The sequence below is a fragment of the Bubalus kerabau genome, chromosome 1 (assembly GCF_029407905.1).
Source record: "Bubalus kerabau isolate K-KA32 ecotype Philippines breed swamp buffalo chromosome 1, PCC_UOA_SB_1v2, whole genome shotgun sequence".
Lineage (NCBI taxonomy): Eukaryota > Metazoa > Chordata > Mammalia > Artiodactyla > Bovidae > Bubalus > Bubalus kerabau.
Window position 1 is genome coordinate 174,557,305 of NC_073624.1, and position 14,051 is coordinate 174,571,355.

At 56.5% G+C, this 14,051-nt stretch overlaps 2 protein-coding genes across 3 annotated transcripts in view; both read right to left on the minus strand.

Annotated features, from left to right (window-relative positions):
* Window positions 1–415: 415 nt before the first annotated feature.
* On the minus strand, window positions 416–8,949 carry ARRDC2 (arrestin domain containing 2). 2 transcript variants are annotated; one of them, XM_055541515.1, is made up of 8 exons: window positions 8,536–8,949; window positions 4,432–4,498; window positions 4,060–4,207; window positions 3,451–3,553; window positions 3,106–3,362; window positions 2,578–2,740; window positions 2,143–2,300; window positions 416–1,589 (listed from the first exon to the last, which is right to left on the minus strand). In XM_055541515.1, the coding sequence occupies exons 1-8, from the start codon at window positions 8,792–8,794 to the stop codon at window positions 1,536–1,538; spliced, it is 1,209 nt and encodes a 402-aa protein (XP_055397490.1). In that variant the 5' UTR covers window positions 8,795–8,949; the 3' UTR covers window positions 416–1,535. The 2 variants fall into 2 exon arrangements, with proteins under 2 accessions (XP_055397490.1, XP_055397481.1); XM_055541506.1 differs by lacking the exon at window positions 8,536–8,949 and adding an exon at window positions 4,592–5,015.
* A 1,507-nt stretch (window positions 8,950–10,456) lies between these two features.
* The window catches only part of KCNN1 (potassium calcium-activated channel subfamily N member 1), a 29,411-nt gene continuing 25,816 nt past the window's right edge, over window positions 10,457–14,051 (minus strand). The window contains exon 9 of the mRNA XM_055541494.1: window positions 10,457–11,073. Within this exon, the coding sequence (XP_055397469.1) occupies window positions 10,819–11,073 (255 nt within the window). The 3' untranslated portion in view covers window positions 10,457–10,818. The remainder of the gene's footprint in view (window positions 11,074–14,051) is intronic.

The following is a 14,051-nucleotide window of genomic DNA, read 5'->3' on the forward strand; positions in this document are numbered from 1 at the left end:
GCTTGCCTGGGAAATCCCTTGGACAGAGAGAGGAGCCTGGCGGGCTACAGTCCATGGGGTTGCAAAGAGTCAGACAAGACTGAGTGACTAAACAATGACAACAAAAGCAAAAACAGCCCAGACTCCGCAGACAGGCAGGATCCTCCTGCCTCTGGCCTCCCTCCCACCTGCTCGGCTCCACTCTGCGGAAACAGATGAGGCCTCCGCCAGCTCTGCCCCCAGCCTTGCAACCACACTAAGGGAGAGATGTGGTGTCAGTCTCCCTCTGTCCTTGAGCCTCAGCTTCACCTTCTGGTCAATGGGCCCCTCAACCCTCCTTAGCCTGGAATTTCATCTGAGATCCAGACCCAAGATGGTGGTCAAGGCCACTCAACTTTCTCAGCACCTGCGGGGCAATAAACCACTAAGCCCAAGCTCTTCCTCTGTGACTTTTATTTTTTAAAAAAATGTACAAAAGAGAACAATTTAAGGCTTATCAGAAATGTGGAGTCCCAGGCAGGGGCCCTGCCTCGGCCGGGTCTCTGCACTTGGAGGCTTGTCCAGCTGCCCATCATGTTGTGTCCCTCTGGGATACAGGGGGTGTTCAGAAGCATACTGTGGCCCTACTCTGTCACCCCAGGCTGACCTCTGTCCCCACAGCCTGGGTTAATGCTCTGCTGTCCCTGTCTTGAAATTCTTAATTCTTGAACAAGTGGCCCCACGTCTTCATTCTGCAAGTTATGTGGCCGGTCTTGTCTGTCTTCCTTTGAACCTGTGTTTTTCAGGCCATGCAGTACCCAGGCAGTGCTCGTGTGCTGGAGCATGTGGAGGCGCCCAGGCCCTCCAGCCTGGGACAGGAGTCTCTGGTTTTCAAAGGTTTTAAGGCTGGAGTCGCTGCACCTGCCACCCTTCAGCCCCACACGGCCCTGATGACCTGCTTTCCTGAATGCCTCATTCCTGGGCCCTCTCACCTCCCAGACCTTGCAGTATGGCCTCGACTGAGCCCATACGCCAAAGATGCTCTCTGAGCCCCACTCCGAAGTTGAAGGGGACGGTCTCCAAACATAAGTCAGCTCTGACCTTCTTCGACTTTTCCTCTTGCTTGCCTGCCTACCAAGCTCTTGTTCATACACCAAAGCCTTAGCTAAAATGCCCTTTCCCCAGGAAGCCTTCTCCACTCCCTCTTTGGACTCTCCCAGCTCGGGATCCTTTCCTCTGGTCCCATGGGTCTGGAAGTATTTATGTCTGGTTCTGTCACTCCCAGTCCTGGAGGCTTCTGAGGGAACACAGGCCAACACAGACAAGTTGAATGGTTTCTCAGATCCTACTGTGGGTATCTGGTACCTTATGAGGACCAGTCCAGATATGTCAAGACTCCAGACTGGCTCTTCCTCTGTGTGATGTTGGAACGGCACTGTTTTGTTCTGAGACTCAGTTTCCCCAACTTCAGTGTAGTCAGCCCAGAGTCTGTTCTTCATCTAGCCACTCCTTGCTCATGTCCGTGGTGGCTGGAAGCATGTGTAAACACCTTATCCTTTGGAGTTTCCACTCGACACTCAGCAGGTCATGCAGCGCGGCCTCCGGGCCTCCGATGGTGGGTTTGGATCCTCCTGCCAGAAATGATCCCGTCAAGTCTCAGGAGGCCCTGGAGGCTCAGAAATGCCCCCACCCCATCCCTCTGGATCTCCACTCCCATCCTAGGTTAGGGAGAAACACTTAGGAACAGACTGAGATGCAAAGTGGGTTCAGGCCCTGAACAGGAGGTAGAAGATGCTCTTATCACCTTAAAATAGAAGAAATTTAGTTTTGACTGCATTGGGCGGGTCTTAATCGCTGTACACAGGCTTCTCTCTAGAGGTGATGGTGCAGGCTTCAGAGCGTGTGGGCTCTGTAGTTTACAGCACTCGGGCTCTCAAGTTGAGGCTCGAGCACTGAGTAGTTGGGGCGCATGGGCTTGGCTGCCTCACAGTATGTGGGATCCTACTGGCCCGACCAGGGATCGAACCCTCGTCCCCTGTCTTGGAAGGTGGATTCCTCCCTGGACCACCAGGGAAGCCCCTAGGAGTTCTACCATTACTGAAGATTCACCTGTGGTTCCTTCCCCTCCTTTTGGCTCCCAGGGCCTTGGAGAGGCACAGGGGCTTCTTGAATCCCCAAGCTCACCTCGGAGTACAGGGGCGGTGGGCGGTAGCGGAATTCCTGGATGTAGGCAAAGAAGGGGCCTTCCATGCTCATGTCAGGATCCTGTAATAGTGGCAAGAGGCTCTGCTCCAGGGCTGCCACCTCCTCGTCAGGCACCACCTCGGAGTACTCGGGAGGGGCTGGAATTGACAGACAGGGTGGGTGAGGCTGGTAGAGGAGGAGGGGAGCCCCAGCATCGGGGGCAATGGCCAGGTGGAGCTGGCGTGTGCCAGTTCTGGGGCTACTGGGCTGTGTGCCCCCGGATTGGGATTCCTGGGGGGGACTCAGGTTGCCAACATGATCGTTCCGAGCACTTCTACAGATGGGGGCAGCGAGGGAGGCTGGAGGGGAAGAGAGTCAGCCAGGCCCTCACTTCTGTCCCACCCATGCCCACCCACAGCAGGAGGGAGAGTTCACCTTCAGGCCGCTCTGGCAGGATCCCCAGCCCCAAGTCCATCAGGAAGCTGGCATGGCTGCCTACGCTGGATGAGCGGCTGCCGAAAGGGTGCAGGGGGATGGTGCCGATGACCAGTGGGAGCTCCAAGAGCAGCTTGGATGAGCCTGGGATGTCCACGCAGACCTGGAGGGAAGTGCCACAATTCAGAAGACCAGTCACCCGGGCAGCCTTGGCCACATGCTCCTCCTTACAGGAGGAGGCCCAGAGGTCCCAGCTCTAGCCTCAAGGAGGGAGGGGGACCCCAGGCTGGTTGTTGTTGCTGTTCGGTAACTAAGTTGTGTCCAACTCCGTGTCCCTGTGGACTGTAGCTGGCCAGGCTTCCCAGTCCTTCACCATCTCCCTGAGTTTGCTCAAGCTCATGTCAATTGAGTCAGTGATGTCGTCCAACCATCTCATTCTCTGTCTCCCTCTTTTCCTCCTGCCCTCAATCTTTCCCAGCATCAGGGACACAGCAAATGCAACCACCCCGGCCTCTGAGGATACTCTACCTTGAGGGCATAGTCCACATGTAGCACACGACAGTGCAAGATAGAAGGACCCACGGGAGGGATCCGCAGAGCCCGGCCCTGCCACAGCGCCCGCCGCCCGGGGCCCACAGGCTCCCCCGAGAGGCTAGCCACCACGGCTCGCTTCTGTTTGCGGGCACCTCGCGCCATGAAGGTCTGGGTCTGGATCACGGCTGCCCGAGGCAGCACGGGGCGCGTGGAGCCGTTGTCGATCTCAGCGAAGACAGGGATCACTTCACCTGTTAGGTGGAACCGCAGGGCCTCAGTTTCCCCACCTGCAACCCTGACACTGGCCTTCTTCCCAATCCAGGCCCTCCCACCTGTTACCTGGTGTGTAGCCCTTGCGGTCAATCTTGGCTGAGAGGGAGACAAGGCCACGGTTACTGTACCAGGATCGGGCGATCTTTTCCCGAGCTCCGGCTTGAGGGGCCTGGTCGGGGGTGGCGGGGGAGGAAAAGGATGTGAAACGGGTCCCATTGTACCAACCACAGACCCTGTGGAGCTTCTAAACCACCCTCAGCTGAAGGAAGATTTGAGGCAGGGCCTAGCATCCTGGTTTCTAACAGTCTGTTTGCAAAACGGATCCAGGAACGTGACCCATCTCATTAAGCTATAAACAAGTGAACAAGCCGGGCACTTAGTGTATTAATCAGTGCTCAGTAAGCCATTACTATTGTCAGCTCTGATTGCGCCCCCTTTCACAGACGAGGGACGCGTGGGAGGCTCAGAGAGGGTGAGACACTCCCACGCAGCCACCAAGCAAACTGGTGCAGCTGGTTCTTGCACCTAGCTCCACGGGCATTCCCATGCCTGCCTCCCTCCCTGCCAGGGCTCAGCTATGACCCCCACTTTGTGAAGGGAGGCGCGAGGAGCCAATCACCATGTAGCCAGGACCCTGCCTGCCACGCCCCCAACCCACCAAGGGCAGCCACTCACCAGCAGAGCCGGTGTGTTGATATCCACAGGCTCAATAACAGTAAACACCTTCCTTGTCCGACGGGCAGGGACCCAGGGCCGGTGGAGGGTGGCTTTGATGCAGTATCTGACACTGCCGTGCTTGCCTTCAAAGGAAGTCACTAGCGTCCTGGGGATGGACGGAAGGTAAGACCCAGAGACACCCAGGTGGGAGATCCCCAAAGGCTTTGGGGGGATGAGAGACAGGAGACACTCTAGGGGGCCTCCCAGGGAGATAATCTTGGGTCTCAGTGGCCCCCATATACCGAGCAGTGGAGTCCCAAACCTGGAAGGGGCTGCAGACTTAGGGACACTTAGAGGCTCCCCCACAATCCTGCACCCCACTCGACTTACGGTGGCAGCTGGAAGCTGAATGGGAATTCATGACGCCCAGGAGGCAGCGTTGTGGTCTCTCCAGTGCCTGCAGGTAGGAGTAAAAGGGGGCGGCTCAGTGGCTGCGAAGGCGCTCCCGGAGCACACAGCAAGCGCAGTGCAAGGGTCCCCCGGCTGGTACCTGGCGCGAGTAGCGTGGCACGGTGGCTCACAACCTCCACGCGCTCGCTGTAGCTCTGCGTATACGCCGTGCTCGAGCCCGCGCTGCGAGACTCGGTCCAGTGCACATGGGCGCGACCCCGCGCGCGCAGCTTCAGGGAGCTCACTCGCGCCGGGCCCGCTAGCTCCAGAAGCACTCGGCCGGCCACCGCCTGGCCGCCGCTGAACACGGGCTCAGAGCCCGCGCTAGCACCATCCAGTAGCACTACGAATGCCTTCACCTTGTCGAACAGCATCGCCGCGGGGATACGAACTCGCGGCGAGCGGCCCCTGGCTTCGAACCCGCGGCACGGCGGCTCTAGGGCTGCAGCCTCAGGACACGATCCCACCAGGCGTGCGCAGGCGCACTCCAAGGTCGGGCCAGAGACTCCTCAAGGCCTGCGCCGGCGCCGCATTTATACGGCGGGAGGGGCGGGGCGAGACGCAGGTCCCGCCCCCGGAGGGGAATACGCCAATGGCGCGGCAAGAGGCGTGGTCTTGCCCAGGCTTGGAGCAAAATAACAAAAGCCCCGGCTTGCGGCTGGCGGCCTTCTACCCCCTGCTACCCTCTTGGACCCTGGAATGAGACAAGCATCGCGGCACAGAACAAGTATCTCTCAGACTGCAGGGGTGAACAGGAAAAACCGAGGCCAGGTCACCTAGCAAGAGCGTTCTGCCGTCGGGTTAATCATCTACCGTCCGCCACTTGCAGACGTGACTCGATGCATGTCCAGCCGGGGCTGGAGGGAACGGCCAGGTCTCTGAGAGTCTAGGACTAGCTACCTCGGGCCTCAGCTCGCCCCCCCCCCACTCCCCACCCCGTGCAATGGGGGAGGGAGGAAGAAGTGGTCGGGGCCTCCCAACACTGGGCGCCTGCTGCCCCTACCTGTGATTTGAAATCCGCTTAGCTGGGTGACCTGGTCTAATGACATCTCGGAGCCTGAGTTCCACAGTTTGTAGACCCAGAACAAAATCAGCCCCGACCTCAGAGAGTTGTGCATGAATCGCGGTGTAGCCCTACTCGACCCCTCCCAGAGCCTCTCTCCCGACTCATCCACCCGCCCCTGACAACACTGCCACTCAGCGGCGCCTCAGCGCTTTTGCCCCATGTTCCTTTCCAAACTTTCAGCACCTGCCCTCTCCACTCCCATTACCCACCCTCCCCGCCTCCGCAAACTTCTGTTTGCTCTTTTGACTCAGCTCTTCCCCTCACAGACAGAGCCAAGTACCGGGGGAGCTCATGGAATCGCCGGGTTCAGGGCTGCGGTATGCCTTTGGGACGGTAACCACTCTCTGGACCTGTTTCCACAGAGAGAGGAACCTTAAGTAGGGTTTCCAAGTCGGAAGCTTGGAAGTACGCGATCTGCGAAGCGCCTGCGCCCTCTGGTGGCAGCGTCATACATTGCTGCTTGAACCCACTCCCTACCTTGTTCAGTCCCTAAGTCGTATCCAACTTTTTGCCACCCCATGAACTGCAGGAGAAGGCGATGGCACCCCACTCCAGTACTCTTGCCTGGAAAATCCCATGGATGGAGGAGCCTGGTAGGCTGCAGTCCATGGGGTCGCTAAGAGTCGGACACGACTGAGCGACTTCACTTTCACTTTTCACTTTCATGCACTGGAGAAAGCAATGGCAACCCACTCCAGTGTTCTTGCCTGGAGAATTCCAGGGACGGGGAGCCTGGTGGGCTGCCGTCTCTGGGGTCGCACAGAGTCGGACACGACTGAAGTGACTTATTAGCAGCAGCAGAACTGCAGGACACCAGGCTTCCCTGTCCTTCACTATTTCCCAGAGTTTGCTCAAATTCATGTCATGAAACCATCCTCCTGCCCTCAACCTTTTCCAGCATCAGGGTCTTTTCCAATGAGTTGGCTTTTCCCATCAAGTGGCCAGAGTATCAGAGCTTCAGCTTCAGCATCAGTCCTTCCAATGAATATTCAGGGCTGATTTCCTTTAGGAAGTCCTAAAACCCCTTACCTTGGCCATCCCTTCTGAGTCTGGCTCAGCCTGGCTGGAACCCCGCTGAGGCCAGGACACCCCCAGTGGGAGGCGGCCATAACCAACACAACCAGTCAGTGATAGAGGTCAGGGCAAACCGGTAGAGAAGGGTAGAGGCTGTCCACTCAGTGATCAGCCTGGTGGAGGGCTCTGGGGCTGAAATAAGGCACTAGGACCTTCTCCCAGGGCCAAGTGAAGTCTAGAAAGAAGACAGGAGGCCACAGGCCCAGGAGGAGGCAGGGAACAGAGTGACCTTGGGGGGATGGGATGGCTCATACTTTCTTTTTGGTCACACAAGACTTGTGGGATCTTAGTTTCGTGACCATGTACCAGGTATTGAACCCACGCCCCCTGCGATGGAAGCTCAAGAGTTTTAACCACTGGACCGCCAGGGTAATCCTGGGAAGGTTCATTCTGAGCCAGTGTGCTCAGTCCATTTCACAGATGGGTACCCCCAGAGACCCAGAGAGGAGCAGGGACTCACCAGAAGTCACACAGCAACTCTGCTTCACTCCTCCAGTATCTTAAGGAAGCCACCAGTTAGTGGGAGCAGGAGGGCTGGAGGGTGAGACCAGCTCTGATTTCCCTGAGTCTCAAGGAAAGGGAAGTGCCTACAGGGCCCCTTCTTGTCTCACTCCATGCCAGCTATGCTTTGGTTTTCACAGCGTGAGAGCCTCCCACACCTGGCGGCTGTTTGGACAAAGTAATAAGTCTGTAGGCAAAGCATCTAGTGTGTGCAGGGCCGGAAGTAAGGGTGCTGTGGCAGGGAGCCAGATTTGAAACCTGCATCCTGTTTCTACCCATCTTGCAGATGGGTATAGTGAGGTCTGCCTTCCCTGAAGAAGTGGCCAACAGCCCAGAGAGGCCAACATCCTCTTCAGCCACACAGCAGGTGCTAGAGCACAGACTTACTCTTTCTGTCCCTGCCCTCCCCTACTTCTGCTCTCAACTGGCTGTATGGCCTAAGGGAGGAGGACCGAGGTTCAGAGCAAGCAGGGACATGTCCAGGACTTCTAATCTGATCTGACCCTACCCCAAGTCTTCTCCCTGCCTCGGATGCATTCCCCTTACCTGCAAACACCACCAAAATCCCCAATCCAGCAAACAACCCTTCATGTAAACACTGGTAAAGGGCACTGGCCAGGGGTGAGACATGGGCCTTCTTTGGGAATCAGAGCTCCCAGGCCTGGGGCTAACAAGACATCCTGGAGTTAAGAGAGGAGGATCCCCTAGCTCCACCAAGGGGTCCCCTGAAACCGAGGGGGTCCTGTGGGGCTCCCAGGCACAGAGGCCTTTCTGACCCCATTTCTTGACTCCAGCCCGTATAACCTTTCCTGAGTTTCATAGGGTGGGTTTGAACAGTTGTTAATCAAGAGAAAAGCCAAGAAATCCCCTGAGACAAGATTATAGGGAACAGAGACACTCACAAAGATTAGAAGACCGACCACCTGAGATGAGATTAAGGGCCTGCAAGCCCTGCTCACACCTTAATGTTATCAGAGACCCCCAATGTTAAGCCATTATTATAAAACCCCTCATCTAGTTTTCTGGGGTGGAGACATCCTTTTTCAAGGCAGAAGCCAGGTATGTCTCCCTTTGCCTGGCAAAGCAGTAAAACTATACTTTTCCACTTCACCCAAAACTTTGTCCTGATCCCTTTGATTCCTCACTGCTGTATCGGGAGGGCAAGCGATTGCTAATACCCTCAGACTCCATATGGGGCGGGGCGGGTGGGGTTGGGGGGGATGTCTCCACCGCATATCGTCTAGGTCAAGGGACTCCTAGTGTCCAGGTAAGAGAGTCCCCCTCTTGAGAAGGGTTGCCAGCCCACACGGCCTCTAAAGAGCTTGGAAAGGGGCGCCCAGACCTGAGAAGAGGGGTCGGTGGCGGGGATTCTGGCTCGGGGGTGGGGGAGATGAGCGGCTCACCTCGGAGCAGCAGCTGCCGCCGTCGCAGGTACGTCTCGGCGGCCGCGTAGTCGCTGGAGACGGCGCTGACACCCACGCTTCGGCCCTCGAGCCAGTGCGTGACCGCCCCGCCGCGCGCCGCCACCTCGAGCGCTAGCACCCGCAGCGGCGCCGCCACCTCCAGCAGCACCCGGCCGCACAGGCGCTCCCCGCCGCGGTACGCGTCGCCCGGGCCCCGCGCCAGCTCCAGCGCGAAGCTGCGCACGCCCCCCGGGCGCATGGCTGAGGCCAGGGCGCACGGCGGGGATGGTGTCCTGGAGCGGCTCCGCCCGGCGCGCTGTTAGGCAGCGTCTGCCGACCTCTCTGGTCTCAGTGCTGGTCTTCGCCGCGCCGGACGCCCTCCCGAGCTTTCTCCTGCTTCTGCGAACTTGTGTGGACGCCGCCGGCCCCGGGCCGGCGCGCGGTTGGCTGACTTCCTGGTCCTCCGTGTCCGCCCTCGTGACGCGCTCGGGCCTCCGGGGACGTGCCGCCCGCGTGTCCGCGCGTTTGACTTTGCTACCCCCCAGGGCGGGGCGGGTCCTGTTTTTGCAGGGTAGGCGCTGTTGAGTCAGAGGCGGGCGGGGGCGGATGTGGCTGGCGCGGAGCGGAGGCCACCACCCGGGATCTGTCTAGTGGACTCATTCGTCCCCTACCCGGCACCTTTGGACCCGGCGCGGCCCCAGCCTCCTCCCTCGCCTTCCTGCCATCATCTGGTTGTTCCCCAAACACACCAAGCTCGGGTCTTGCTTCTTGGCCTTTGCGCCGGCGGTTGCTGCTAGGAACGCCCTTCTCCAGGTCTCCATGTCCAAATGTCACCTCCTCGGAGACATGCTCTGGACTTAATTCTTTGTGGCTCTGGCCAATGTGTTTGTGACTGCTGTGTGTTCTCTGTTGTGCCTTCTCCATCAGACTGGGTGTCCCCAAGGGTGAGCACTGTGCTGTTTTCAGCACCTGATCTCACAGAAGAGGAAACTGAGGCCCCCCAGAGGGGCAGTCGTTGCCCAGAGGCACCCAGCGGTGGCTGACTCAGGACTCGAACCCACATCTTACCTCAGCCCACCAACACCTCCCCGGGTCCTTCTTGTTCTTGTGTCCCACCTATCACCCCCAGGCAGGTGGCCCACGGCTTTATCAGAGGCTGCCAGAGCCTGGGCTCTCAGCTGGATCCAGAGTAGCCTCCCTCTCCACAGGGCCCAGCATCTGCCAAGAGCCTGCCTCCCGACCTGACTCCAGGACTCCGAGCCCAAGGCCTGGAAGGACCTTTCTGATTCTACTTGTCTGAGACCTTCCCCTCCATTCTGCCCCCGAGAGGCCTCTCTAAGCCCAGGATCACAGCAGTCCCCTCCCCATGGAGTGACCTCCACCGAGTCCATTCTTCCCCTTGGCCTGTGGACCCCTGAATGTAAATCCTGGCTCACTCCTCTTCACTCCGTAGCCCCAGACAGATGGTTTCACTTCTCTGTGTCTCCCCATCCTACCGTGGTCAGGTTCTGGTGAAGACTCGTCATTATATTGTCTGTATACAGCAGGTGCTCAATCCATGTTCATCAAAAACGGAATGGCCCTCCTCACTCATGGCACTATCCCCTCTGGACCGTGACTTACAGTCCCACTGGAGCCTGGCCCCTACAAGGTGCTCTGGCAAAGCGAGCTGGAGGGACGTCCTGACTATCCACTTCCCCTGCGGGCCAGGGCTGGGCCCTGCTCTCTGCAGGGTCCCTCTATTGGTACCAGGTGGGACTTGTGCAGATGTCCTCAGGGAGGTGTGGAGTTCAGGCCTGGGAGACCACTAGGCTAGGATGGGATGGGCTCACCTTGACCCCCACATCCGGTCTGGAATCCCCAGGGCCCTGGTATCCACTTCCCATCACCAGCCACACACAACAGGCAGCAAGTGGGCGGGTCCTGCTTTATTTGGAACTGGCAAGGACCCCTCTCCTGGCTGCCCCACACCCACCCGGGGCCTAGAGAGAGCCGAGGGTTGGGGAGGGGCGTACCACGGGAATCAGGGGACCAGAGGAAGCTCCAAGCTCCCCCAGCTCCAATCAGGGAGGAAGCAGACCTGCCCTCCCCTGCCGTCTGGCCCTACTCTCTGCCCGAACAGTCTGGGTGGGGTGCAGTGGTTTGGGCCCCAGTCCACTCAGCCCAACTCAGCTTCGGCTCCTTGAACTCCAAGAGGCGCCACTGTACAGGGCTTCTTGGATGGCGTGGAAGTGGCGGCCACACGATGGCCAAAATTGAGGGGTCCGGTGGCAGGCAGGGCTGTCACCCGCAGTCTGAAGGGGCCACGGGTGGCCACCAGTGTGGGGGACTCCGAGCCACCTGGTCTAGGGGGCCGGAGCCAGGCCAGGGAGGCAGGGCGGGTGGGGGTGGGCGTATGGCTTGGGCGATGAGGCCAGGCAGAGCCTGCAGGGAGGTGCCCAACGCATCCAGGCGGCTTTCAAGGGCAGCCAGGCGGGCCTCAAGCTCCTCGTGCTGGGCGTGCAGCTCGGACATGAGGTCGTACATGACATTCTGGGTCTGCCGAACAGAGAGGCAGGAGAGAAGAGAAACCAGGTGAGAGAGAGGGAGGGATGGGCACAGAGAGACGGCAGGGCAGCCCTGGCTGGGTGGTGACCCGCTAACTGGACCTAAGTGAGGGACAACCATAAGCGCGCTACCAGCCCAGCCGAAGGTCTCTTGGGTAGACCCCAGGGAGTGGCAGGAGAGCAGGTGAGGCGAGACACAGGTCTTGAATGCCAGGCTCGGGCCCAGAAGTCCAGGGGAAGGTCAAGGGGGGTCCTGGGGCCCAGTGGGTGTGACCAGAGTTGCTCTGAGGGGATGAACTAGCCACATGGTGCATAAAATCAGAGGGTGGTCTTGGGTGATTCTGGACTGACGTTATTCCAGGCTGGGAACATGGTCGAGGGGGAGGAGGCTAGGTTGTGAACTGTCCCCCGCTTCCCACATTAGATTGGGGAGGGGGGGATGGGGGTCTTGGGGAGAGGTGACCACACCAAGGATCTGACTCCATCACAGACCAGGGGACACGACCGCCACAACAGTCACTGTTACAGCAGGTGGTGGGGTGTCCCTGCCATCTCGACTGCTTCTCACAACCCAGCAAGCAGGGGTGTCCAGATAGATGAGCCGGGGAGTTGTAGAGGGAGGCGGGACGCACACGGACAGCCCTCGGTGCAGATGTCGCTGTAGCCACCAGGTGGCGCTAGACCGTGGTTCCATTCTCAGCCCAGCTCCCTGCAGACTAGACCCTCCTGCCCCGCTACCCACCCGCCCTCCGGGGTTGGTCCGCAGCTCACCACCCATTCTGGGCCTCAGGCTTCTGTCACCCCACCCTCCCTCGCCATGCTCTGGCTCTGTGGGAGGGAGATTGGTCATCCACACCACAGCTCCTTCTTTCTGCACCGTACCCACAGCCTCTCAGCCCTGAATCTTTACCTGGGCCATTCCTTCCACCCTTTCCTGTTACTGGTAAGCAAATCCCAACCCAGGGTGAACAAATGCCTCTGGGGCCCTCCTAGGGCCACAAACCCTCATCCCAGCCTGCCTCAAGGGACCACACAGTTCCCAAGGCCAGGGAGTAACATCTGGAAGCATCCAGCCCTTGGATTGGAGAAGGAAATGGCAACCCATTCAGGTATTCTTGCCTGGAGAATTCTGTGGACAGAGGAGGCTGGCAGGCTGCAGTCTGTGGGGTCACAAAGAGTTGGACACGACTGAGCAACTGAACAAACAGCCGCTGGATGGTTCTTTTTGGCCCTCTCTGAGGTTTAAGTTTTTATTAGAATATATATTTTGTTTTCGTTGGAGAGATACAAATTAAATCAGCAACCTTGGAAAGCATTAAAACTTAATGCCGGAAAACATTTTAACCTCGTTAAATTTTTAAAAAAAATTAGAAACCATATCATCCAATCCAGTGAAAGACTTACTTCAAAGAAACCTTCCTTAAATGTATTTTGAGAGGAGCATACTGCTGTAATTACAGGTTTAAATAACTGTTAGCCATTCACATTTTAATCATCTATACTCATGAAGTAAGTGTGATAATGGATAATCCAGACTATAATATACCTGAGTTTTTCAAAGGCATTTAATATATATATTTGGAGCTGTTCTCTCATTCGCATCAAATTAATTGGCCAAGGACTTCTACACGCTCTTAGGATTATGCTCTTTCTACTACCAACTGAATTATTTCTTCAGGCTTCTAGAACATTCCCTTCCAAATTAAGTTCATGTAGATTAGTATTAAATTAAATTGCATCCTTTTTTTATTTTGGCCATACTGCATGGCTTACGTGATCTCAGTTCTCTGACCAGGGATTGAATTTGGGGCTGCAGCAGTGAAAGCCTAGAATCCTAGCCACTGGGCTACTAGGGAACTCCCTTAAGTTGCATTCTCTTGCTAATGATGAAGAGAGTGAGTCCAAAATGTGATGAGTATGACTAGTAAAATAGAAGAGGACTTCACATTTCCTAAGGATAATATTAAATTAGGCTCAGATCTATTAATTGATTAGGAGATGGAGTCAATTAGCAAAGTTCACATGTGAACTATTTGTGAAAGGGCAGGTTGGGGTTGGGAAAGTGAAAGTGAAGTCACTCAGTTGTGTCCGACTCTTTATGACCCCATGGACTGTAGCCTACCAGGCTCCTCCCTCCATGGGATTTTCCAGGCAAGAGTACTGGAGTGGGTTGCCATTTCCTTCTCCAAGGGATCTTCCCAACCCAGGGATCCAACCCAGGTCTCCTGAGTTCCAGGCAGATGCTTTAACCTCTGAGCCGCCAGGGAAGCCCGGGAGTTGAGAAGAGTGTGACAAATATTCTAAGAGCTTGCCCAACTGAAGTTGAGTCAGTTGACATATCTTTTAATGGATGAATACAAAGCAAGAAATCGGATGGGACCTGACGTTAGAACTAACAAACAGATTCATTTCTAACACAAACTGATCTTACAGAGCTCTGGCGATTAACTTTAATCTCCTCAAAGATATTAATTGCTATACAAATAAGCTTTCTCCTGAGGCTCTGCTCTCTTGCTTATTCAGTCGCCAAGTCATGTCTGACTCTTTGCAACTGCATGGCCTATAGTCCGCCAGGCCCCTCTGTCCATGGGATTCTCCAGGCAAGAATGCTAGAGTGGGTATCCATTTCCTTCTTTGGGGGATCTTCCCGACCCAGGGATTAAACCTGTGTCTCCTGCATTGGCAGGTGGATTCTTTTACCACTGAGCCGCTTGGGAAGTCTATAATTTGAACGTATATTCATAGCAAAAGAAATTTGTTTTTCTCTTAAACTTTAGAGCCTGTATGTAGCTGACGTTTCTAAATATGAAAGTTCCACTCCACCAATTCAGCCCACTAATTACATATTCTTATTAGAGCTATTAGTTAAAAGTGTAAAATAGCCACCAACATTCCAAAGTAAAGATTTTACACACAGATGTAGATCTCTGGCATCTCTCTAACAACTGGAGCCTCTGGTCACAGTGGACG

Bases quoted from the DNA above. Each gene is read 5' to 3' on its own strand.
- ARRDC2 (XM_055541506.1), bottom strand. From the start codon at position 4,865: ATGCTGTTCGACAAGGTGAAGGCATTCGTAGTGCTACTGGATGGTGCT. The intron at 3,554-4,059 runs GTGAGTGGCTGC...ACCCCCGACCAG, and splicing joins TCAACACACCGGCTCTGCTG to GCCCCTCAAGCCGGAGCTCG. The intron at 1,590-2,142 runs GTGAGCTTGGGG...CATTTCTGGCAG, and splicing joins CACCGCCCCTGTACTCCGAG to GAGGATCCAAACCCACCATC.